Raw genomic sequence first — 25,191 nt, forward strand, 5'->3', positions numbered from 1 at the left:
CGCCTTTGTATGCGCGTGCGTAATGGGAGCATCTGCGCCCCTCACGCCTGAGCTCACGCACTGTATCCGCAGCAAGGAGTGCGCGTGCGCGTAAGGAGAGGCCGTTAATTAGAGCCCCCCGGCCCCGCTTCAATGGGGCACCGCGGCGCGGAACAGTTACGCACTGTGCATTGCCCTTCGTCCCGCGGGCATTTATTGAGCGCACACTCTATGCCAGGCACCGCGCTGGGTGCTGCGACTTAAGCGAGAATGATCAATGCAGCCTAGCACGGAAGTTCTGATCGCCTAGGAGGGGGTTTCTTTGGCCCCGACCCGTCCTTTCCTTCCGCGTAGGGCTGCCCGGGAGGCCAAGCAGCGGCGCTGCAGGGAGAGGAACAGCTGGCGGAGCCAGTAGAGGGCACTGTGGGAGGGCCCAGCCGGGCGGGGCGCGCACCGTCCCGCCAGCCGCGCAGATGGCGGCGCCGGGCGCCGCTCCCGGGCCGGGGGCACCCCCGGGGCTAGAGGCGGCCCTGCAGAAGCTTGTGCTGCGGCGGAAGAAGGTGCTGAGCGCGGAGGAGATGGAATTGTACGAGCTGGCGCAGGCGGCCGGCGGCGCCATGGACCCCGATGTGTTCAAGTGAGCGGTCGCGGGTGGGGGCTGCGCGCTTGTCCGACCCCCAGACACACCTGCTCTCAGCCCCCCGCCCGGCCACCAATCAGGAAGAGCACACTGCCCTTGTCTGAACCCTCTGGGGGGCCCAGAATAGAGTAGGGGTCTTGGACGTGGCCCTTCTAGTGGCCATGCCCGGCCCTGGGCCAGGAGGGCTCACTGCGCACCGCGTCTATTCTCGCCAGGATCCTGGTGGACCTGCTGAAGCTGAACGTGGCGCCCCTCGCCGTCTTCCAGATGCTCAAGTCCATGTGTGCCGGGCAGAGGCTGGCAAGCGAGCCCCAGGACCCTGCGGCGGTGTCTCTGCCCACATCGAGCGTGCAAGAGACCCGAGGTCAGAGCGCTCTTCCCCTGTGGGCCAGGCGGTGAGGTGGTAGGGGCCGGGAGGTGGGCAGTGCCAGGCATAGCACGGGCTAGGCCCTCAGTGGCCAGCCCTTTCCGTCGGTCTTCTTCTAGGACCCACTGGGCCCATCCAAGGACTCTCCCCTTGTGCGCAGTTTCCACTTTGGCTTTGATGCTAGCCTTTAGAAAGCATGTCTAGATCAGGCAGTGGCAGAATGGGTGCCCCAGGGTGGTCCAAGAAGACAAGGCCTCATCTGGAACTTTTGCTGCCTCTTCCCACCTCATCACTCATGCCTTCATACCACAAACATGGGACCAAGACTACTTTGGTTCCTGTTCTCATGGCTTATGCAGTCTCCAGAGAAATGCTCAGGGAGTGGGCAGGCAGAGGCCTTCCTGCAACCCACTTGCCTGTATCCCACCTGGGCCCAGATCCTGCCCAAGAGCCTGGCCAGCTGGGAGTCAGTGTCTGCCTTAGACACTCAGTGCAGAGGCTCGAGTGGGAGAGCACTGGGCCGAGGCTTGAGGGGCTTCTTCGCTCTCAAGGATCACGAAGGACGAGGGGATGAACAGGTGCCGGTGACAAGGGTGTCACGGCAGAGCTCCCCGTGTGGTTGCTCCTGATGGCTCTTAGGAATCCTCTGAGATGCAGCAGAACCTCCTGGCGGGCTCCCTGACCAGAGCACTCGGGCACTCACAGACATCCTGAGAGGCAGCTCACGTTGGGGTGGCGGGCAGGCTGGCACCTGTGGGTGGGAGAGCCAGGGCCCTGAGCACTTGCATCTCCTGTCCTGAGAGGCCGTGGGTCTCCACACTGACCTATGCTCCGTCTGCTCTCTTTGTGTCTCTCTCTGACCTGCAGAGGCCTCCTTTCTCTCTACCAAGAACTGTAGCCCCCCTGCAAGGCCCTCCTTTTCCTCAGCCCCGCGGCCTGCGGCCTCTCCGGTTCTGCACCATGGCCCAGCTGCCACGCACTCGCCTCTCTCTCCAGGGCCCCCCGGTTCCCTCCGGTTGTCTTGCTGCCTGTTCTCTCCTTTTGCAGGTTGCATTTATTGGTTTATCTCTGGGGGTTGGTGTGCTCTCTTGTTTCCATGGAGACTGCTGTGGCCCCAGAAAGCCAGAACAGCTTCAAGCTGCAAGGGCAGAGACCCTGCGGGCTAGCTCTGCCACACTTTAGAGACCAAGGACATGATTTAATGGTTTATTAAGAGACAACCTGCAGTACTTCTAGAATGGGGCCAATACCCTTTACCCCATGGAGGCTAACTCTGCTGGGTGAGACTTGCTCTCGCTAGAGGTGCTCCTGCCCAAGAGGACAAGAAGCCAAGGGGCAGGAAAGAGGCACGTGGCAGGCTGTGGAGGGCAAAGCCTTCAGGTGTGAGAAACACCCTGGCTTCTTAGATGCTGTCTGGTACCTGGATAGGCAGCCTGGAGGATAAAACCATGATTCCCCTTTCCTGCCTGGTCCCTGAGCTGGGGGTGCCTTCCAGGCATTGTCAGGTGTGTTGAGGCTGAGGCCCCAGTGGCAGGGGTGTGTGAGGGCCAGAGATCCCACAGGGGCTCTTGTTTCTCTCTCCGACATTCACTGAGGCCCCAGTGGCAGGGGTGTGTGAGGGCCTGGAAATCGGGGGTGGAAAAAACAGAGTTGTCAGAGTAATGCAGCTGTGGGGACCGTGGTGGCCTAGGATGATGATGGGGGTTTGAGGCTGTTGGGAATAACTGGCCTTAGGTTTCCCACAGAATTGGAATGTGAAGATGCTCCAAGCCATGGGCCAGAGCCCCACTCAGGCTTGATTCTGTCTGAGTTCCTGTCCCCTGGCCATCTAGGTGGCCTGTTGTGACTGTGACCAGCAAGCTGATTCATTTTGCCTCTTCAGGCAGAAAAGGGGGAAACAGCCCGAAAGCACAGAAGGGAGTAATGCAATGCTTGTCATGGGGAGGGTGTGGAGTCACTGAGGAAAAATTCAATTCAGTTGACTGTTCTCTGTTGAAGTTTAAGGCAACTAAAGTTTTAAAGAGGTGTCACTCTAGAACACGTACGAGTAGGTAAATTTGGTGTGTGGAAGTCATGAACCTCAGGCAGAACTGCACTGTCCAATATGGGAGCCACAGCCCCAGGGCTAGTGTAAGTACATTCCGCAAGCACAGATGCCGAAGAATTGGCCCAGAAAGGGAATGTAACACCTCCTGAATAATTTTTATATTGAGGATATGATAAAGTGATAATATATTGGATATTTTCGGTTTAATTAAAACATTGTTTAAATTTCTTGATTCTTTTTACTTTTTAACGTGGCTACTAGAAAATTTAAAATTACACGTGTGGCTCACATCATATTTCTATTAGACAGCGCTGCTCCAGGACAGTCACAGTAATGCTTTTCCCAAAACACCTCGTCAGGGCTGTGTGTGCTGTGCACGGAGGGGTCACTCCCTGGGCCCGTCCACGAGGGAGAACACCTCCCAAGATGCATAGGCTAAGTTAAGGGTTAAAAGTGCATGTGTACATGTTCGTGTGGCATGTAGGTGTTTGGCATTGTCTGTATGTGTTCTGGAAGCTCTGATAAAGCCCCTCCACGGTGCCCAGCCAGAGAGGGCCGCAGTACTGGCTGGTGGGTGCAGACCTTTTGGTGGCTCTCCAGCAGTGGCAGTAGCCTGAAGACATTGGGGTGGCCTGTGCCGCCTCGCCCAGCTGCAGTGCACTCCTGGAGCGGGGCTGCAGTGCTTCCTTTCCCTCTTCTCATTTCTCACTCACCTGTCCTACTCTGCCCCCTCGTTCTTTTTCTTCCTCACACACGTGCATTCAGTGTACACTCACCGCCAGTCACTAATACCGGGGGTGCCAAAAAAAATGTATACACATGACTTGTATTCATCTTTTATTGTCAGTATATATTGAGTATTACAATTTTAATGCAGTTTTTTTCCTTTCTTAAAATGTGTATACATTTTTTTGGCACCCTCTGTATTTTGGCTTGGCAGCCCTATCTGCCACGAGGGGGCACTCTGACCATGAAGGAGAAAGGCCGCTTTTGGGGACCAGCAGGAAGGGATGGGAGCAGCAGCTCCTACTGGGACTTTTTATAAATCCTTGTTCCTGACCAGCTCTGCCTGCACAGCTTGCGGGGGATGGTGAGTGGGGCTCACATGGGCCACACCAAAGGTAAATGACAGAGAAGGTCCCACCAGATCTGACCGGCTCCCTCGCTTCAGGGGCTCCCTGAGTCACGGGGGAGACAGACTGGTGTGTTTTGGGGGTTTGCTTCATTAGGGGGTCACAAAACCCTGAGGGGACACAAGTTGGTTTTAGGGGTAGTAGGAACACTGACTTTTGAAGACAATAAGCCAGACCAGTGTTTTTAATATTCAGTGTTATTGTCTGTCTTTGTGCCCGCAGGAACCAGGCACATCCTCACCTCACCCTTCCTCAGCCTATGGTTGCCTTGACTCAGCCCCACCCTCCATTCCATGTGACCAGCTCCAAAAAGTCCTATGCTTGGTTCCCTGCAAGGCTGAGTCTGAGCCCGAGCCCGAGCCCGGCCGAACACAGCAGGTCTTTTCATGCAGGCCCTGCAGACCATCCTCCTGCCCCTTCTCCATGCGTAAAATGAGGAGGCCTGAATGGGTTTTCCCACTAACCCCATGAGCACAGGATTGCTGAGGGTTCCACAAATCACACAGATCTGCATAATGGTCTACTTTCATTGCTACATGGTTTTCTTAATGCCTTCTATGGCTCAAAGTCACATTGGTGTCTTATTTCCAGGGTTTATGGGTCTTGTCAGATTTTAAATACATCGTTTGCCCTTTTCTACTCTCCTCTCATCCTTGAGTTTCCAAAAGGGCCCTGGTCATTACACTGAGGGGGAAGGAAAACTCACATGTGGCAGGCTAAAGAAAAGCTGGTTTCAGTCACACCCCCCTCTGAGACCTGCCCTGCTACTTGCTGGGGGTGAGCTACGTCTGATCTGTATTTCTGAGTCCTTCAGGAAATGCCCCTTGTTGAGAGTTTGTGGGGTGCCTAGGGACCCAGGGTTAAGCCAGATGCTACAGAAGACTTTATTCTGTTTGGTCTGGCCTGGGGAGGTTCTTTGGCCTCAGAGGAGGGCACTAATGTGTTGGGGGCTGCTGTGGGGTGGCAGGGCCCATAGGGATCCTTGCCCACTGACCAGTCAGTGGGGACCATAATATTGGCATTTGTACCAAAGGAAATGTGGTTGACCGTTCTCTTTGTGTCTGTTTTTTGTGAGTCACTAGCAATCTGAGTTGGGCCAGCTTCGCCCTACCACATGCTCCTGTGTGTTCCCCCTGGGCTCTGGGTAACCTGTTACTACATGTTTGTCGAATCAAATGCATGCAAGCACTGGAGTGTGAAGCCCAGGGAGGCGAGGCAGGGGAAACCTGAACTGTCAAGAGTTCCAGGTGTGGCACCATTGTAACCCTCTCACCACACTGGGCAGCAAGACCCCACTCTCTGAGGAACATTTCTCCAGAAATTCTCTTAAGAAGCATTGTTCTATCCATGCAGGTTTCTGGGGAGAATTTACTTGTCAGTATCGGAAAGCATGGAAAGTGTCTGGTGTCCTAGAATTGTCAGGGTCTGCAGAGTCTCAAGTGCAGGAGCCTCCACTTGCTCTAGAATGGGACAGATGGTGAAACAAATGACTTAACAGGCCCTAAGAAACCTGGTTGTGTCTTTTCTCCAAGAACTTGTCATAGGCTATATGACTGTGAACCTGGATGGAGGCTAGGGGTCAAGCAGGGGACATGTACTCTGGTCAGAGTCCATAGGGCAGACCCTGGCTGAGGCAGGCCCAGAGGGGAGGGACTGAGCCAGCGACCACCAGCCTGTTCCACCAGTGCATTCTGTTCCCTGGGGGGGTCCTCTCAGTCTTGCTGATGCTGTCAACACCCTGAGCCAAGAGAAGCTACTCCTTTGAAATAAATCTCTAGGGGGTGACCGGTTAGCTCAGTTGGTTAGAACGTGGTGCTGGTAGCACCAATGTTGCCAGTTCTATCCCCCCATGGGCCACTGTGAGCTACGCCCACCTTAAAAATAATAATAATAATTCTCTAGCTCTTGCATGGTTATAGGTCTTTCTGGTTGTCTTCACAAAAGAGAGAATAAAGTAAGCAAATTACAAATCAAGGAATAGACCAGTGGTCTCCAGAGTGTGACTACCTGGTCAAGCAGAAACTGTCAAACAGTCAAACCTCTGTAGTGGCCCAGGCCCGGGCTCTGGGAGTGCACCTGAGGGCAAGAGGCTTGACCACCAAATGTTTGCAGAATGCTGAGGTAGATAGCAAAATGTGTGAGAGCTTCCGCGATCCAAATCCAAAAGCCTGACTTCATCTATTGATGACTCGTGCTTCCTATGTCCCCAGTCTGATCAGTTCAGATGTGGTCAATCCAGACAGGAGGAGAGTGCCTGGGGGAGGTAGTGAGACAGCAGCCCTGCTGATACTGAGTCCTCCTGTGCTGCTGGCAGTTGTACTTGACCACAATGCTTTGTAGGGCCGGAGTCAACAAGCTGAGCTTCCCTTCCCCTAACCAACCATCAGAACTTTCTCCTCTCGTTCCTTACATTACTTACTTCCGTCCTAGGACACCCTCGAGGGCCTCCTGCACTTTACCAAGGACTTCTCTAGGCAGTCCTGAACCTCAGGACCCTGGGCTGACATAGAGTCCCTGGCTGAAAGGACTGTGACAGAAACATACTAGACATAAATGTTGCTCAAGGAACACAAATACAGCGATGGGCTGAGATTGTGGAGTTTGCCCTGGTTCCTAATGATTGTGTTGTGTTTGCTCAGGGAGAAACAAAGGCAGCACTGCTCTCAGTGGAGGTCCGGCCCTGGCAGAACGCAGCAGCCGGGAAGGATCCAGCCAGAGGATGCCCCGACAGCCCAGTGCCACCAGGCTGCCCAAGGGGGGTGGGCCGGGGAAGAGCCCCACCCGGAGCAGTACCTGAGCCGGGTAAGGACTGGTCACGCTGGTCTGCTGTGAGCTCCACTGGCCTCCTGGCAGAGGCTGCGTGTTGTTTCCTCCAGTTGGTAATAAACCTTTTTGAAAAACTGAGTGTCCATTGAAGATGTTTCCTATCATCTACTGAATATATTAAAATACAAAAATTTATAATTAGTTGCGTGCTGGTCCTTGTTATGCTACAGCTGAACTAACCAAGTGACTTAAACCAGTGACTTCACCTGGACCTCATTTTCGGGTCTGAGAGAAAAATACTCATATTACTAGGTGTTTTATAAACAGATTTCTATAGGTTTTGCTTGAAGTGAAATGAACGATCTTTTGTTGAGACCATTCCCAGGAGGCTAGGGTGCAGTGGAGGCAGGGGTATGAACACAGAGGGGGAAACGCTGTCTTTCAAGTTACCACCAACGGTGAGGACAAAAATGAATCGTGCAGATAACCTGTGGGTCATGGATGCCATTGCAGAATCCAGTAAAACCATTCCCCACCCAATGTCCTGACCTTACACATTTGATCCACAGTTGAGGGATTCTGTGGACATCCCCCATTTCCATGGACCTTACATTTTAAAACTCCAGTTCTAAGCTTTTGTACTTTAGTCCACATGTCCAGTCAATGAAGAAGCCCGAAAAATGGCAAATTGAATAGAAAAACCTAACTCAGTTTTCCTATAATTCAGTAAATCTTTATGCTTTGAAACCTTGGATGGGAAATACTGACCTGTCTCTCCCACCCCAGGTCCTGTCACGTAAGCAGTGCTCCTTACAGATGTGGGTAGCACTGCAGCCACCCCAACAGCACAGCACTTCCATGCAGGCCCAGCAGGCTTTGGGGCCCTTTCCACTCCTGGGGTCAGATGAGCCCCACAGCAGACAGAGGTTTGATACAGAAACTTGACAAACAGCTTAAAACCAGCCAAGCTGAGGGGTGCCAGGAGAGAGCAGAAGAGGTATGTTCACCAGCTGCACTCTCCTATTCAGCATTCTTCCCCTTCAGCCTCTGCTTTCGTGGAATCCACACCTGCTTTGTAATCTTTCTCAAGCTGCCAGGTCTTCCCAGGCCTCAGAGAACTCCCCTTCCTCCATGCCCTCCCCCACGTACCGGTGCACAAAGGCTCGCTTTGCGTACATGAGATGGAACTTACGGTCCAGGCGGGCCCAGGCCTCGGCGATGGCAGTGGTGTTGCTCAGCATGCACACCGCCCGCTGTACCTTGGCCAGGTCTCCCCCAGGGACGACAGTGGGGGGCTGGTAGTTGAGGCCCACCTGCCAGAGGAGGGGAAGAACGCAGTGAGTGAAGCTTGGGTTAAAACAGAAATTGTGGCTGCTTTCTCAGAAATGGAAGCCGTGTAGTTGCCCTTTAGCGACCTGGGAGAAGGCTGGGTTCACCCTGCAGTCTCTGAACCCTTTGTGCCAGGCAAGGTGCCAGGGAAGCAGGGTGCTAGTTTCCAGACAAGGAAAGAAGTGGCCAGAGCCAACCTTTCTGGCTCAGTCCCAAGCTGCGTCAAGGGCTGTGTCATGTAATCGGCACCAGGTGACAGAACTGTCTTCCTTCTGAAGGACACTGCTGTGGATTCTTTGTACATTACTTTCTCCACAGGCTTCAACAAGAGGGGAATTGAGCTCTGTCGTGGAAGACTTTTCTACCCTCTATACAACCGTGGTGGTATTGCGAGGGAAGATCATAACCCCTGCTTTCCCACCAAACAGTATGTACATAGGAGAGTGACAGGCACACTGCCAGAGGTCCTAGGACTGCGGCTTCCACTGCAACAGCAGATGGTGTCTGTGTGTGTGCTAAGTGGGGGGGGGGGGGGTGACATTCCAAGGCTGGGACCAAGGGGGAGGCATTCCAGGCTTCAGAACCAGGGGTGACAGGACCACAGATTTTGGCATCAGAATACAGGGTCAGCTAGAGCCAGGATCAGCAAACTTTGTCTATAAAATGTGAGACAGTACATATTTTAGGCTGGGTGGGCCCTGCCATCTCTGTCACAGCCACTCAATTATGCCTTTGTAGCACAAAAGCAGCCATCATAGGCCACTGAACGTGTGTGGCTGTGTTCATGTGAAACTTTACTTACAAAATCAGGCTGCTGGTCCACCACCCATGCAGACCCCTGAACTAGAGGAAAAGAACCCGGAGTCGGAAGTCCTAGTTAAGAACCCAGGCCATCAGGCCCACCAGAAGCAGTGAGGGTCTGAGCCAGAGGAGGCGGCATGAAAAGCAAGGCTCAGGGAAGCACAGATCCCAGAGGGAAAGAATCCACAGGGTTCAAGAATCAAGCACAGGGCACATGTGAAACACGACAGCAAGGAAGGGTTGTATAAACTGGGGATCTAAGGCAAACTCAGGCCAGAATTTCTAGGCTTACCAAGTGAGAAATAAAGATGTTGCCAATTTTTCTTCACAAATAGATTCATGATTGGTTTACTTTAAATAAAACACTTCATAGGACATGTCAATTCTGTTTAATTTCTACATATCTATGGAATCAGGTGGATTTAGTGACACCCCAAATTCAAATATCCACACGAGTTATGAAAATGCCAAAAAAAATCCTATTATGAGAAAATGTATCTTATTTCTAAGACCAGTCTATATTTCCTGCACTAATTCCTCCATCCAAACGGGGACACAGACCCTTCAGAAAATTTCCTGTTCTGTTAAAAAATTCTCCCACCACAGATAAATAATGTGACGACTCAGGAAGGAATTCAAGACTCCACTGAATAAATTATCGCTCTGGTACACTCATGTATGACCAAGCGCCTCGCTGCCGTGTATTCCCCACAAGGACAGCATTCTCTCGCAGGGTCTGCTACACGCTGAACGATAAAACCACTCGACAGCACCCAGTCCTACCTTAAATCCCGTCGGGCACCAGTCCACAAACTGGATGGTGCGCTTGGTCTTGATGGTGGCAATTGCCGCGTTGACATCTTTCGGGACCACGTCTCCCCTGTACAACATGCAGCAGGCCATGTACTTGCCGTGGCGAGGGTCACACTTGACCATCTGATTGGCCGGCTCGAAGCAGGCATTGGTGATCTCGGCCACGGACAGCTGCTCGTGGTAGGCCTTCTCGGCTGAGATGACGGGGGCGTAGGTGGCCAGGGGGAAGTGGATGCGGGGGTATGGGACCAGGTTGGTCTGGAACTCCGTCAAGTCCACGTTCAGGGCCCCATCGAAGCGCAGGGAGGCCGTGATGGAGGACACGATCTGCCCAATCAGACGATTGAGGTTGGTGTACGTGGGACGCTCGATGTCCAGGTTGCGCCGACATATGTCGTAGATGGCTTCGTTGTCCACCATGAAGGCACAGTCGGAATGTTCCAGGGTCGTGTGGGTGGTCAGGATGGAGTTGTAGGGCTCCACCACGGCCGTGGATACCTGAGGGGCTGGGTAGATGGCAAATTCGAGCTTGGACTTCTTGCCGTAGTCCACCGAGAGCCGCTCCATGAGCAGAGACGCAAACCCAGAGCCGGTGCCGCCCCCGAAGCTGTGGAAGATGAGGAAGCCCTGCAGCCCCGTGCACAGATCCGCCTGCGAGGAAGCAGAGACCGTGAGCAACGCCGGCAGGAGCGACCTCACCAACCGTGACAAGCCGCTGTCACTTTTCTTTGCCCCCACAGGAGGATACGAATTCAAATCGTCCCCAGTGAACATGCATTGCACTTTGAGGTGAGACAAAGCAGACACTGGAGATGTATGCGGATGGATGCACTGGAGCCACACGGGAAAGGAAGAGCATGGAGTCATCATTCTGGCCTGGGTTTTGCCAACATGACCTCCTGGTCCCAATCCAAGGCCTACCCTCCCATTCCAGGATCACGCCATCAGGAAGCCTTCCCAGCGCTCTTACCAGTTTGCGGATGCGGTCCAGGACCAGGTCGACGATCTCCTTGCCGATGGTATAATGGCCTCTGGCATAATTATTGGCTGCGTCTTCCTTCCCCGTGATCAGCTGCTCCGGGTGGAAGAGCTGCCTGTAGGTCCCTGTATGCACTTCATCTACAAAGAGGACACGTGTGCGCGGATCTATAAGGACTGTTGTTAACTCACCAGCACGGACACGTCTGGGGACCGTTCCATTCTACCAAGCACATGCTGTTCCCTGTAGGTCAATTGCTACAGTGTAACACACAGAGCACAGCTGCAATCTATGGCTCTAGGGCAGTAAACTCAACTCCCAGCAGAGATACCAGCTTGACCGGTTCCCAAAGGAGGGAGCAGAGCTCTCAGGGCGACCCCTCCCCCCTACCCCCACCCCCACACAAGCAATTCTAAATATACATATTTCTTTCACACCCAAAGGGTATAATTTAAAAAAAACAAACTCTTACATACTAGACAGTCACTAGGTCAGCGTGACTTGCCAGGCAGTCCCATCAGTCACCCTATGTGGCCCAGGTCTCACAGACTTTAGAGTGACATTTTTCTGGGTGGCCAGTGACAAGTGCTGTCTTTGCACTGGAAACTACCTCAGGCGTTAAATCTGGAAGAACCCAATGAATTTTCTCCACTTATTTTCTATGTCTGAGATGCAGGTCAAGACTCCTGCACCCGCCTGAGAAAGTGCGCAGCACTGAGGTAGGACGAGCACCCGGTAACCCTGCAGGGGGGTGTACACGGCCACCTGCCTGGGCCTGAGGCAGTGACCAATAAATCTGTCACCGCTCATCTTACTGCCGGCCTAGCAGTTTTTTCTGTTTGTTAGCTTTTCCTAAATCAGGAGACTGAGCCCCACTCAAACACTAACCTTTCAGTTTCTCATCTAACATGGTCACGGTCACGGACACCTGTGTGTCCATCCGTCCTTTCTGCAGAGGGACTCAAGGGAGCACACGTGGGGATTTAGCGAGGCTCTCCCACCCTCCTTGGAAAGCCGCCCTATGTGCCCGAGTACCTACCGACCACCGTGGGCTCCAGGTCCACAAACACTGCTCTGGGCACATGCTTGCCAGCCCCGGTCTCGCTGAAGAATGTGTTGAACGAGTCATCCCCACCACCGATGGTTTTGTCACTTGGCATTTGTCCATCAGGCTGAATTCCATGTTCAAGGCAGTACAGTTCCCAGCAGGCATTGCTGATCTGGAGTCCGGCCTGCCCCACATGGATAGAAATGCATTCTCGCTGGGAACCAGAACATAAATGTGAGACCCTCCTCGTCTTCAAAGCAATCATCACTATACTTGCATGGCATGTAAATGAGACCGGATACCATAAATTAATACAGTCATGCATCGCTTAATGACAGGGCTACGTTCTGAGAAATGCATTGTTCGGCAATTTTGTCATTATGTGAACATGACAGCGTGCACTCGTACTAACCTAGATGGTCCAGCCCACTACACACCCAGGCTGTCTGGTACAGCCTACTGCTCCTAGGCTGCAAACCTGTACAGCATGTTACTGTACTGAATCCTGTAGGCAGTTGTAACACAATAGTATTTGTGTATCTAAACATAGATAAAGTACAGTAAAAATACAATATAAAAGATGAAAATTGGTACATCTGTTTAGTTTATTTATCCTGCATGGAGCTTGCAGGACCGGAACTTGTTCTGGCTGAGTCCATGTGCGAGTGGTGAGTGACCGTGAAGGCCTGGGACGTGCCTGTCCACTACGTAGACTTTATAAGCACCATCCCACAAGCCCTCCCCCTGTTTCCTTCCAACAGTATCAGAAATACAACAATGGAGCTGCTGCTCCATGACAGAGATGTGGGGTCAATTGGAAATATCCAGCAGAAACAGGCTGGGTAAGGCATGGATTGCCATAATAGTGACTGTCAGGAGGGAGCAAAGATGGCCAGAGGATCAGTACGAATAAGAAATTAAGATGGAGAGATGAGGAACATAGGGGAATGTCATAGCAATACGGTTTTAGCTATTGCATGTTGGAGCAGTGGTCAGATCAAGGAACTTTGTGGTGTTCATAAATAAAAAGGGTGTTTAACATGGAGAGGGTGTGGAACCGAAGACTCAATATTTTGAATGTGGAACTTTGTTTTGGTTCCATTGACCCTATCTAGCACAAAATGCTCTCTCTGGCATTGAATTGATGGAAGGAATAAAACTTATCTATGCTTTACATCATTACAAGCTGAAAATATTTCCAAAGTTCAGGGACAGGCTGGCTCCACACTACCACAGATAACTTTTATTAAAGTGGCCGTGGCACTTTATACTTGCTAAGGTAGACCTGTGGACCTGTGTCCTTGTACAGGATCTTAGGTCCTCAACAAAGAATTTACAGCAGTGTGCTCTGAAGACCATCACGCTGGACCTGGGAGGGCCGTAGCGCCCTCTGAATATGCAGCCCTGGGGAATCAGGCTCCTTGGTGCTGAAACAGGCCAGTAGCTGACTGACCAGGATGTAACCTGTGCACTCAAAACTGAGGTTCTGTGAGTGAGAGGGAATTCATTGCCAAGCTAAACTTATCAGATATACCCAAAATATAATTGAATGTTAAAGCAAAACTAATGATTTATTGTGGGGTTTAGAACTCATATGAAAGTATAACATGACAAACGATAGCACAAGGGCCAAGAAAAGGAAAATGGGAGTATATTATTGTGAAATATAATAATCCCGAAAGCAGGGGGCCGGCCCGGTGTCTCAGGTGCTTGGAACTCTGTGCTCCTAATGCTGAAGGCTTCCAGTTCGATTCCCACATGGGCCAGTGGGCTCTCAACCACAAGGTTGCTGGTTCAACTCCCACAAGGGATGGTGGGCTGCGCCTCCTGCAACTAATAAGGGCAACTGGACCTGGAGCTGATCTGCACCCTCCACAACTAAGATTGAAAGGACAACAACTTGACTTGGAAAAAAAAAGTTGTGGAAGTACACACTGTTCCCCAATAAAGTCCTGTTCCCCTTCCCCAATAAAATCTTTAAAAAAAAGAAAAAGAAACTTCATGCAGGTTAACTAGAGCATAACTTAAAAAAATAATAATAATAATCCCGAAAGCAATCTCTCTCTCTCTCTCTCTCTCTCTCTCTCTCTCTCTCTCTCTCTCTCTCTCTCTCTCTCTCTTTCTCACACACACACACGAAGTGGTATAGCCAAGAAGCTAATAAAGACAATAAAATGGAATCATAAAATAATCCACAGAAGGAAGAAAAAAAGGGGGGAAGGCAAAAACAGATGGGATAAATAGAAAACAAATAGTAACCTGGTAGATTTAAATCCAACCATACCAATAATCACATTAAACATCATTACCAATTACATGTAAATACCAAATTAAAATGCAGATTGTCAGAGAAAAAAAGCCAAGACCTAACTATGTGCTAAGTACAAGAAGCCCACAGATAGATTTAAAAGTAAAAAAATGGAAAAAGACAATTGCTAAGGCTAAACCAAAGGAAAGCTAGAGTGGCTTTATGAACAACTCAGTTCTTATTTCATGGTGTTTATTTTCTGCTGACCCTGGCATGTTTATTAGCTTGCAGACCGGCCTTGGTCTGGGATGGATGAACTGGAACCCATCAGTCGTTCCTCCAAGCAGGATTAGAGGAAACACTGGAAACACTGCCCTGGGGGAGGCTATGCAGCAGGGGTGGGAGGGCTGCACAGGTACATAAGGACAAGGGGGTGAGCCTGGGACATTGCTGTGGTGGGCTCGAACCCACAGCCTTTCCAGCGTACCAGTGGGAACTCAGGGTCGCTCAGTTTTCAGCGTTCTGGTTGCCTGGACGCCTGAGCACGCCCCAGCTGGGGGGAAGGCTCAGCCACACCTGGCCAACAGCACCTGGCCGGCTAGGAGTCCAGGCTTGCAGGAAGGGGGACCCTCCTCCCAGTGTGGAGCAGTTTGGGAGAGCGCAGGCCAGGACCAACAGTGTTGCTTTCAAAGCAAAGAATTTTACCAAGGAAAGAGGATCATTTCGTAATGATAAGGGGGCCAATTCATCAGGAAGACATAATAATCTTTAATGGTTATGTATCGTTAGAGTCATAGCTTCCAGGCACCAGAGCTTCAAAATATACAAAGAAAAACCAATAGAACTGAAAGGAAAAATAGACAATCCACAATCAAAGATTTCAACACTCGCTCCACAACTGATTGAACAACCAGACAGAAATCAATAAGGATACAGAAGATCTCGGCAACACTATCAACCATACTGACCTAATTGACATTATTGAACACTCCACCCCACACAGCAGAATACACGTCCTTCTCATGTGTACAGGGAACATTTGACAAAACAGATCATATTCTCCGCCAACCATAAAACAAGTTTAGATCACTTTCAAACAATTCAAGTAAGAGTTTGATAGGTAATGGGAGAAAAGACGATGGCGGAGAGCCCTGAGCAGCCCTGCTGCTGCCACCTGCCCCAGCGACTGTCACCGAACCCTTGAGTGGCAAGCAGGCCCAGTCACCATCACCACACTCCTGAGCATTGAGGTCAAGACGCTCAGGTACCCCCGCCTCTGCGCCCAGTGCTGCAAACATCAAGCCCAGCACCACGGGCAGGGCGCAGGCACAAGAAGGTCATAGTAACAAATGTTTTGGGAAGAGTATAACAGTTCAGTGTACAAATGGACATGATTTCGTCAACAGGAAGACACCAGATTGCCATACAGAAGAATAACCCCAGGAAGTACCTTCACAGTGCGAGAGATGGGGAGACCGTGCACTCGTTGAAGGAGAAAGGGTGCAGACGCAGCAGATGTGACAGGCCCTGGTGGAGTTCCAGTGTAAGAAAGTAAATATGCAGCAGGGGTGATCACTACAGATGCTATCCACATTGCAGGGGTCCTCCACACAATTACAGGTACCAACAGAATTACCAGAATAGTGGGAGTGAGGAAAGACGGAGGCATCAGAGAGTGCTTCCCAAGGCCGGGCCCAACAGGGCCAGCCACCCTACTACATACCCGACCCTGTGGGTGGCAACCACAGTATTGCAACCCTCCTGTTCAGGGAGAAGGGGTGGAGATGACTGACAACCACGGTGCAGGAGAACAAGGTCGACCAATGAGACAGAATCTGTATCGGCTTATATGATCACAGTTCCACAGGGGTCCTCCTTGTCAAAGACAGCCTAGAGAGGATGGCCATGAAGATAAGGAAAATCAAGGAGAGACCTACTATAAGCAGCCACCTCAGTGTCAGCATTACTGAAATGTCAATTAACCAATACAGATGCCAAGAAAACTACACCACAAGAGAGCAGAGACAAAAGCAGCTGGTCCACCAGCTGAGAATTCTTCCACTCCCCAGGCTGAGTAGGGCGGCGCCGAGTAAATGCTGGTTTACCATCTCTATCATCATCCAGTTTAGTCATCCAAAAGGGAGAAATGAATATGAAATTCCAGCAATAAGAAATGAGCAAAAGATTGGAGCTAAAGACCTTAAGTGCTTGCTTTCTGCCCACTGACCAGATAACTAGAACCATCTGCATTACCTATGAAGCATAGGGCATTTACAGTTTTTACCTAAAGACATCTCTTTTGGTAATGACAAAAGTGTTGTTGGTTTTTTTAAGCCTGGTTTTCTTAATACATCTTTAAAGTTTTTAAATTGTTTCATATTTGGTCAAGTTGAGTTTTTAAGAGCCTCATTTTTAATTTGTAATAAAAATTTACAGCTTGATATTTTCAAAACAATCAACTCAAGCATCTGTTAATAAAGGTCTTAATAAAAATTCAAATAATACAAACTATGTTTTCAGAATGTTGGAATTATATTAAACATCAGTAACACAAAGATATCTGAAAAATCCCCAAATATTTGGAAACTAATAACAAGGACAATTAAAAAGTATATTTAATGGAATGAAAATGAAAACATGATATACCAAAGTTCATGGGATGCAGATAAAACAGTGCTTAAAACAGAGGGAAACATATGTAAAATGCTTATATCAGAAAAAGAAAGGTCTACAATCAATGACCTATAAAGTACTTCCAGAATATAGAGGAGGAAGGAACATTCCCCAACTCATCTATGAGGCCAGCATTACCCTGATACCAAAACCAAAACTACAGGCCAACATTCCTCGTAAATGCAAACACAAAAATTTGTTCAAAATATTCAAAATCAATGATATTTTCTAAGCTTCTACCTCAAGAAACTAGAAAAAGAGCAAATATCCAAATTATGGTAAAAAAAAAAAAGTACTAAAAAGCAGCAAACAGAAAAAAATAGAGAAAAATCAATGAAACCAAAACCTAATTCTTGATCTGAATGATCAAATTGATAAACCCTTCGCCAAACTGATCCAAAAAAAGTGAAGATACAAATTACCAATATCAAGAATGAAAACCAGGCTATTGCTATTGATATTAAGATATTATTTGAAAGGATAAAAGAATATTATAAACAACTCTGCCAATAACTTCGACAATGTAGATGAAATGGACAAACTCCTTACACATACTACTGAAGCTCACTCAAGATGAGATAACCAGAATAAAAAACAGAATAGGCAGTCAAAATGGCCACATCATGATCCAGATAATTTTAAGCATGGGTTTTATTTTCCCAATATATAATTATGATCACATGACTGTTCAGAAATCTCTAACTACTTCAAATTATTTCTCACTCCCTCACCCAGCACGGTGATCTCTGGGCTCTTAAGAGCCATGGTCTGGAAGCCTAGAAATTCTGCTTCTGGCCTTGTCCTTAGTAAGTGAAAGACAAGGGACTAAATCACAGCTGGTAATCTAATTCGAATTCCAACCAAACTGCAACATTGAGCCAGAAAAAAATTACCCTTCGAGGCAGGGACAAATTCTCCAGAAGTTACTCGACTTTGTGATGAGGCTCTGGGATGCATAGAGTAGTATTTTAAGCATAATTTCTGCTGCTGGGATTCCCATTAAATGCATCTTGAGACACAAACCCTTCTATTAATAACACAAAGGAAAAGTACCTGGAATGGCCAACATTTTCTCAGAGATCCAGTGTAAGTTCTTTCAGGTTACATTCACACCAACTTGTTACCACCTCCCCGTCACCAGAAGTTTCCTAATTTAGTTGGTTTAATTAAGTACCATGAACTTGAAAAATCATACTAAGGCATTTCAACTTGACAAGACCCTATCATACCAATAAGCAATGGCTGAAAACTCTTCTGAAAGTATTAATCATGGTATTTTCTTTTTAAGACAAAATCTTTGCTAAAAAATAACAACTCCTAAAAATGATGAAAAGCATACATTTTTTCTAACCCTGAAGCCTCCTGTCAGGTAATAGAAAATACCTTTCCTTTACCTGTGGAATAACTCACCTGTAAAATAATTTCTTCTGAGCAGCTGGATTTCATGCTATACAATGACCAATAAGAAAAGCTTCAAAATCAACTTTTACAAAGGGGGAATGCAGAGGTTAGTGTGACTTACTATATAGTTACATACTTTTTATAAATTTTGGAAGCTACCACAGTGATCAGGAGAGGGAACTGAGGCTGAAATAACTAGCCATCAGCCTCAGTTAACTGGGAACAAGTGAAACTTGAATGGGACCAAGTAGTCCTGTCGGAGGGTTGTTCTGACCTCTGTCCATATAAGGCTGCCTCGTGGGCACCACTTGTTTTAAAAGTGTGCAATGACAGACGTGTTGGTTGGGTTTCATTGATGTGCAAACTATGACTGTATGAATTCAACAGTTACGTAGTAGGTATTTATGATTTCAGGATATAAAAATGAACAAAATGAAGGCAGACACCTACTGTGCTGTGGGAAAACAGTAATTCCCATCTATTGCTGATGGTAAGGAATCTAACAATATCTAAAAATCACAGCCAGCCACGTCCAGCATCTCATATACACTTATACCAGTAAGAAACGGCTCATACACAGATTACTTATCGTACTTTTATGTGTAATACCCTAGAAAACATCCAGGTATCCAGTGATACAAAACTGCCTGAATTGCCTACAGCCACTCACTGGAATACTACGCCGCAGTAAATAACAATGCAAATCTCTGTACGCTGATAAAGAGGGAGCTGGAATTTTTTGTAGAGTGAAAAACAGGGGCAAGAGTGTGTATATATATAATGTGTGCTACCTTTGGTGCAAGAAAGGAAGGGATGTAAGCATATCTATTCCTGTTTGCTTGGTTTTGTTTTTAAAAAATTTTAAGTATAAACAAACAACCCAAAATAAAAAACCCTATCAAAGGGAGAAAGTGAGATTTTTCAGCAATATCATTTTTTATTATTCTTATTTCAAGACCTTGCAAATATTGCCTAGTTTTATAAACACCCTCAGGTGCTCACAGCATCTCAGAGGCAAATAAAAGAAGTTCAAGTACAACATGGCGCTGCTTCGGGAAGGACTAGGGCAGAGGGCAACTGCACCTGTGGAGTGTGCCTTGACCCACCCCCACTGTGGGTCCGGAGCACCCTTGACCCACATGCTCCAGACATGACCCCCAGTACCTGGGCACTACGGGGTCAGGGATGACACCCTCCTACCCGGCTGCCACCCATGCCTAACCCCTATTCCATGGCCTGCTATGTGAGGGTGGTTGCTGCCTGGTCTCATGCAGCACTCCCACCTCCACTCTGCCCAACTCCATGCGCCCAACTGCCGGCCCTCCACTCTGCTCACCCAATCACACACCTTGGTGAAAGGACACATAGAATTCCCAAGGTTCCTGGAAGGGTGACTAAAGCCCTCAGTTCATCCCCGCCCCCAAAGGCCCCCCCACCCATGCCTGCTACTCGTCCATGGGAGAGTCTGTGTTTACCCCACAGGGGGAAGAGCCCCTTCTCTTGGCGCTTCTAAGCACTAAGCAGAACCTGAATATGCTGGCATTTTCATAGAGAAGGGAGTTAAATATAGAGAATGTAAGAAATAGCTAAAAAAACAACAGATGCAAAATGCAGATTTCTTACTCTGCCTACCACTGCTAGGTAAATGGAGCCGTGGGGGTAACGTTCACAGTAGCAGTTCAAATGGTCTGGATTTGAGCCACACCCCACCCCCACTCCACCCCCACTGTGGATTCAGTAGGACCAAGTCTTCGGCTACCCATTGGTCCCTTGCTCTGGCAGATTTCAGAGAATGTGGTCTGTGGGTTAGAGGGTTAAGCAGCTAGCTGGGGCTTCCAGGGAGTGGGGTGTGGGAAACCAGATAGGGGACTCTGTCCAGAGAGGCCCCACATAGTGAGTGCAAGGCACCAGGGTCAGCCTTGGGCAGAGAGGCTGACAGGAAACAGGGGGAGGGGAAGATGCACTCCCGGTAAGGGCTGGAGCAGATGGGGACAGATGTGACAGCCTTTGCCAGCACTGGCGAACAAAAAGAAGGAAGGGCTAGGAAGCCAGTGCATGGTGAAGAGTAACGGGGATCCCTTTGGGGAGGTGATATAAGACAACATGCTGGTGGGCTTTGAACTGTAGCATTTGGGCTGGATTTGGCCTGGGGAGAATCGCAGGCTGGGGGTGAGGGTGAGGGCTCCAGAAAGGACAGAAGCTGCAGGAGACAAACAAAAGTGGAGGAAAGGATAGCAATGAGGACTGGCATGGGAGAAATGTAAGAATTTTGTTCCCCCTTCCCCCAGAAAAGCTCTCAGACACTGCAAGAGGGGCCTGAGCTACCTGAAATGAATGAGCTGATTTGAGCAATCTCATTGGGATACTAACAGAAAGGAGAAGTCCAGGAGGTGAAAAGCACATAGGGACATCTGGGTCACATGTGGCATTTAAACTTGGTGTTTGGGGAGTGCGGGTGATGCCTTCCTTGGCTTGAGTCAGGCAGTGCAGAAGGGTCCAGTTTGGGGGAAAACAGTGGTCTCCCAACCTCTTACTCTGTTCCTCTGTTTTCCAGGCTTCTTCTCTTTTCTCGGCACTCAGCCTTTCCTGCCCCTGGACTTCTTTCTTGGAAACAATTTGGTGCTTTGTATTTTATTTTTATAACAACTTTATTCACTTTATTCACATACATAATATTCACCAATTCGAAATGTACAGTTATGTGGTTTTTAGTATGTCCACAGACCCGTGCACCACTACCTAATTTTAGAACATTTTCATCACCCTAAAAAAGAAACCCTGTACCCACCCATTAGCAGTCACTTCCCATTCTCTCTATCCCCTGGCAATCACTAATCTATTCTCTGTCTCTACAGATAATTTGTCTATTCGGGACATTTCATATAAATAAAATCATACAATATGTGGTCTTTTGTAACTTGCTTCTTTTACTTAGCACCATATTTTCAAGATTCATTTATGTTGTATCACTGCTCTATTTATTCTTATGGACGAATAATATTCCATTGTGTGGATAGTTCACATGTTATTTATCCCTAATCAGTTGATTAACATTTGATTGCTTCAACTTTTTGACTATTATGAATAATGTTGCTATGAAAATTCATGTACAAGTTTTTGTATGGATGCATGTTTTCATTTTTTGGGGTATGTACACCCAGAAGTGAAATAAGTAGATCATACAGTAACTTCATGTTTAGCATTTTAGGGAATCGCCCAGTGGTTTTTCAAAACAGCTGCACCATCTTGCATCCCAGTGGCCGGCAGGGTATGAGGGTTCCAATCAGTCCACATCATCTTTAACACTTGTTATAATCTGACTTTTTGACTATAGCTATCCTGGGGGTGCAAAGTGTGGGATTGCATCATGGTTTTAATTTGCATTACCTTAATAACTAATGATGTCAAGAATCTTTCCATGTGTTTATTGGACATTTGTATATCATCTTTGAAGAAATGTCTATTCGGATCCTTTGCCCATTTTTAAACTGGGCTATTTATCTTTTTGTTGTTGAGTTGTAAGAGTTTTTTACATATACTGGATACAATCCCCTTATCAGATACATGATTTGCAAATATTGTCTCCCATCTCTGCATTATCTTTTCACTTTTTATTTTTTAATTGGGGAATATTGGAGAACAGTGTGTTTTTCCAGGATTCATCAGCTCCATATCATGTCGTTGTTTTCAATCTAGTTTTGGAGGGCCCAGCTCACTGGCCCATGTGGGAATCGAACTGGCGACCTTGGTGTTATGCGCACTGCGCTCTAACCATTGAGCAAACCAGCTGCCCATCCTTTCACTTCCTTGATGGTGTCCTCAGAAGCACAAAAGCTTTAATTTTGATAAAGTCCTATATTTTTCTTAGGTTGCTTGAACTTTTGATGTCATATTTAAGAAACCATTACCTAACCCACAGTCGTAAAGATTTACTCCTATGTTTTCTTCTAAGAGTTTGTTGAGAGTTTAGCTAAACTACCCCATAGACTTGCTGCCTCAGCATCCATTTTGTGTGGCCAAGTGGCCTACAGAGGCCTTGAACTGATATTAGCCCCTCTTGAGAGTGCATGCCTTGGATAATAGCCTACAGAGTCACAAATGTAAATTCCTGATATAACTGCTATAAAAAATAATATAAACGGAGCCACTTAAAAATGGAGTTGGAGCTGCCACCCCAGATGAACTGACATACACATCTATCTTATTCCTCAAACCTCTGGAATGTTAAAACTGGACAAAATAACCCTTGTGCTGGGCCTAAGGCAACATTGTACTCCAAACAACCGTTTATAATTAGCTGACTGAAAATTAAAGACATTCTTTAGAATTAGCATCTGCACCTATAGAAATCCCTTCCTGGCTGCTGGTTGGCTCACTGGTTAGAGCGCAGTGCACATAACACCAAGGTCGCCAGTTCGATTCCCACATGGGCCAGTGAGCTTGCGCCCTCCACAGCTAGATTGAAAACGACTTGACATGGAGCTGCTGAGTCCTGGAAAAACACACTGTTCCCCAGTATTCCCCAATAAAAAAAAAAATAAAAAAAAAAAAGAAATCCCTTCCTTAGCTTATCATCCATAGAGATTTCTTGCTTCTGTTTGTGTAGTTATTCCCCTTCCCTTTCTCGTGAATACCCCTTGCCTTTGTTTCCTAATTGGAACACTATTTGGATTTCTGCCTGAATCAGTGCTTCCCTAATAGCTATTCTTTTGGATCGCAAATAAAGGGTTGTCACCTCTCACTTCGGCATTTTTTAAATTAACACTATTAAGCCATGAAAAGACATAAGACAACCTTAAATCCATATGACTAAGTGAAAAAAGGCAATCTGAAAGGGCTACATGTTGTATGTTTCCAACTATAGGACATTCTGGAAAAGGCAAAACAGTGGAGACAGTAAAAAGATCAGTGGTTGCCAAAGGTTAGTGGGGAGCGAGGGATGAGTAGGTGAAGCACAGAGGATTTTTAGGGTGGTTAAACCAATTCTATACGACATTTTTTTAAAAAAGGTTTTATTGGGGAAGGGAGAACAGGACTTTATTGGGGAACAGTGTGTACTTTCAGGACTTTTTTCCAAGTCAAATTGTTGTCCTTTCAATCTTAGTTGTGGAGGGTGCCGTTCAGCTTCAAGTTGTTGTTCTTTCAGTCTTAGTTGTGGAGGGCGCAGCTCAGCTCCAGGTCCAGTTGCCGTTGCTAGTTGCAGGGGGCACAGCCCACCATACCTTGTGGGAGTCGAACCGGCAACCTTGTGGTTTAGAGGATGCACTCCAACCAACTGAGCCATCCAGGAGGCAGCTCAGCTCAAGGTGCTGTGTTCAATCTTAGTTGCAGGGGGTGGAGCCCACCATCCCTTGCGGGACTCGAGGCATTGAACTGGCAACCTTGTGGTTGAGAGCACTGGCCCATGTGGGAATCGAACCGGCAGCCTTCGGAGTTAGGAGCATGGAGCTCTGACCGCCTGAGCCACCGGGCCGGCCCTATACGACATTTTAATGGGGTATATATTTCATTATACATTTGTCAAAACCCATAGAATGTACAACACCAAAAGTGTTTACACCCTAATGTTACCTATGGTGACAATGATGTACGTTCATCCATTATTACAACTGTGCCTCTCTGGTCGGGGAGGTCATATGTGTGCTCTGGGAGGAGAAGCAGTATATGGGAACTCCACCTTCTGCTCAGCTTTGCTGTGAACCTAAAATTGCTCTAAAAAAATAAAACCTATTTTAAAAAAATTAATCAGCCATAAATTGACCATAAATTTAAATTGGCCGTAAAATTTTAAAAGTTAATTGGCCATATTTTTGAACTCTCAATTCTATTCCATTGAGCTTTATGTCTTCCCTTATTTCAGTAACATACTGTCTTGTTTACTGTAGCTTTGTAGTTACTTTAGAAATAAGGAAGTATGAATACTCCAACTGTTCTTTTTCAAAATTGTTTTGGCTATTCTGGGTCCCTTGAATTTCCATATGAATTTTAAGATTCTCTTATTCTTTTTTTTTTTTAAAGTTTTTTTACATTGGGGGATATATTGGGGAACAGTGTGTTTTTCCAGGACCCATCAGCTCCAAGTCAAGTCACTGTTTTTTCAATCTAGTTGTGGAGGGCACAGCCCACTCGCCCATGTGGGAATCGAACCGATGACCTTGGTGTTATGCGTACTGTGCTCTAACCAACTGAGCCGACAGGCCGCCCCAAGATTATCTTATTCATTTCTACAAAACAGGCAGTTAGAATTATGATAGGCATTGCACTGAATCTGTAGACCAATTTGGGGAATACTGCCGCCTTAGCGATATTTTCTTTCACTCTGAACATCGGATGTTTTTCCACTTATTTAGGTCTTTGATGAAATTTAGTAGTTCTCAGTGTACAAGTCTTGCATTTCTTTTGTTAAATTTATTCTATTTTTTTCTCAGCTTTATTGAGATATAATTGACATATTATTCTAGGTATCTTCGTAAATAACTTATTCTTTTTGATTCTATGTAAACAAAATTGTTTTCTTAATTTCATTCTCAATAGTTCATTGCTAGTGCATAGACAGACAACTGATTTTTGTATGTGTTTTTTTCAGCTCTACTGAGGTATAACTGACATAACTGGAAGATATTTAAAGTGTACATGGTGGTGATTTGCTCTACAGATGCATTTTGAGAGGATTCTTCCCATCTAGTTAATTCACATCTCACATATTTATCTTTCTATTTAAAAATTTTTCATGAGAATATTTAAGTTCTATTCTTTAGCAAATTTCAACTATACAATGCAGTGTTATAGTCACCACGTTATACATCAGGTCCTCTGATTTTTGTCTGTTGATCTTGTATCCCACACCTTTGCTGAACTTTTTGATTCTAATAATTTTTGGTGTGGATTCCTTAGTATTTTCTATACATAAGATTATGTCATCTATGGCTAGAGATAGTTTACTTCTTCCTCGCCAATCTGGATTTCT

At 47.3% G+C, this 25,191-nt stretch overlaps 2 protein-coding genes and 1 pseudogene across 4 annotated transcripts; 2 read left to right on the forward strand and 1 right to left on the reverse strand.

The window, feature by feature from the left end:
• Positions 1 to 126: 126 nt before the first annotated feature.
• On the forward strand, positions 127 to 7,070 carry MZT2B (mitotic spindle organizing protein 2B). 3 transcript variants are annotated; one of them, XM_019710152.3, is made up of 4 exons: positions 305 to 616; positions 835 to 983; positions 1,854 to 2,033; positions 6,806 to 7,070. In XM_019710152.3, the coding sequence occupies exons 1-4, from the start codon at positions 453 to 455 to the stop codon at positions 6,961 to 6,963; spliced, it is 651 nt and encodes a 216-aa protein (XP_019565711.1). In that variant the 5' UTR covers positions 305 to 452; the 3' UTR covers positions 6,964 to 7,070. The 3 variants fall into 3 exon arrangements, with proteins under 3 accessions (XP_019565712.1, XP_019565711.1, XP_088657009.1); XM_019710153.3 differs by lacking the exon at positions 1,854 to 2,033 and having other exon boundaries at positions 127 to 616; XM_088800883.1 differs by lacking the exon at positions 1,854 to 2,033 and having other exon boundaries at positions 307 to 616; positions 835 to 1,014.
• Positions 1,567 to 12,310, reverse strand: LOC141566989 (tubulin alpha-3 chain-like). The gene is made up of 5 exons (XM_088800882.1): positions 11,894 to 12,310; positions 10,846 to 10,994; positions 9,846 to 10,526; positions 8,125 to 8,245; positions 1,567 to 1,737 (listed from the first exon to the last, which is right to left on the reverse strand). The coding sequence occupies exons 1-5, from the start codon at positions 12,225 to 12,227 to the stop codon at positions 1,709 to 1,711; spliced, it is 1,314 nt and encodes a 437-aa protein (XP_088657008.1). The 5' UTR covers positions 12,228 to 12,310; the 3' UTR covers positions 1,567 to 1,708.
• A 3,224-nt stretch (positions 12,311 to 15,534) lies between these two features.
• On the forward strand, positions 15,535 to 16,243 carry LOC109461456 (Y-box-binding protein 1 pseudogene; annotated as a pseudogene).
• Positions 16,244 to 25,191: the final 8,948 nt, after the last annotated feature.

The sequence above is a fragment of the Rhinolophus sinicus genome, chromosome 9, assembly GCF_057876585.1.
Source record: "Rhinolophus sinicus isolate RSI-liver-muscle chromosome 9, RSI-T2T, whole genome shotgun sequence".
In the NCBI taxonomy this organism is placed as follows: domain Eukaryota; kingdom Metazoa; phylum Chordata; class Mammalia; order Chiroptera; family Rhinolophidae; genus Rhinolophus; species Rhinolophus sinicus.

Coding starts and splice junctions, on each gene's coding strand:
- MZT2B (XM_019710152.3), top strand. CDS start 453: ATGGCGGCGCCGGGCGCCGCTCCCGGGCCGGGGGCACCCCCGGGGCTA. Junction 617..834: donor ATGGACCCCGATGTGTTCAA/GTGAGCGGTCGC, acceptor TATTCTCGCCAG/GATCCTGGTGGACCTGCTGA. Junction 984..1,853: donor GAGCGTGCAAGAGACCCGAG/GTCAGAGCGCTC, acceptor TCTGACCTGCAG/AGGCCTCCTTTCTCTCTACC.
- LOC141566989 (XM_088800882.1), bottom strand. CDS start 12,227: ATGCATGACTGTATTAATTTATGGTATCCGGTCTCATTTACATGCCAT. Junction 10,995..11,893: donor CCTGGAGCCCACGGTGGTCG/GTAGGTACTCGG, acceptor TCCTCTTTGTAG/ATGAAGTGCATACAGGGACC. Junction 1,738..8,124: donor GGCCTGGGCCCGCCTGGACC/GTAAGTTCCATC, acceptor TCCCACCCACAG/GTGCCAGCCTGCCCGCCACC.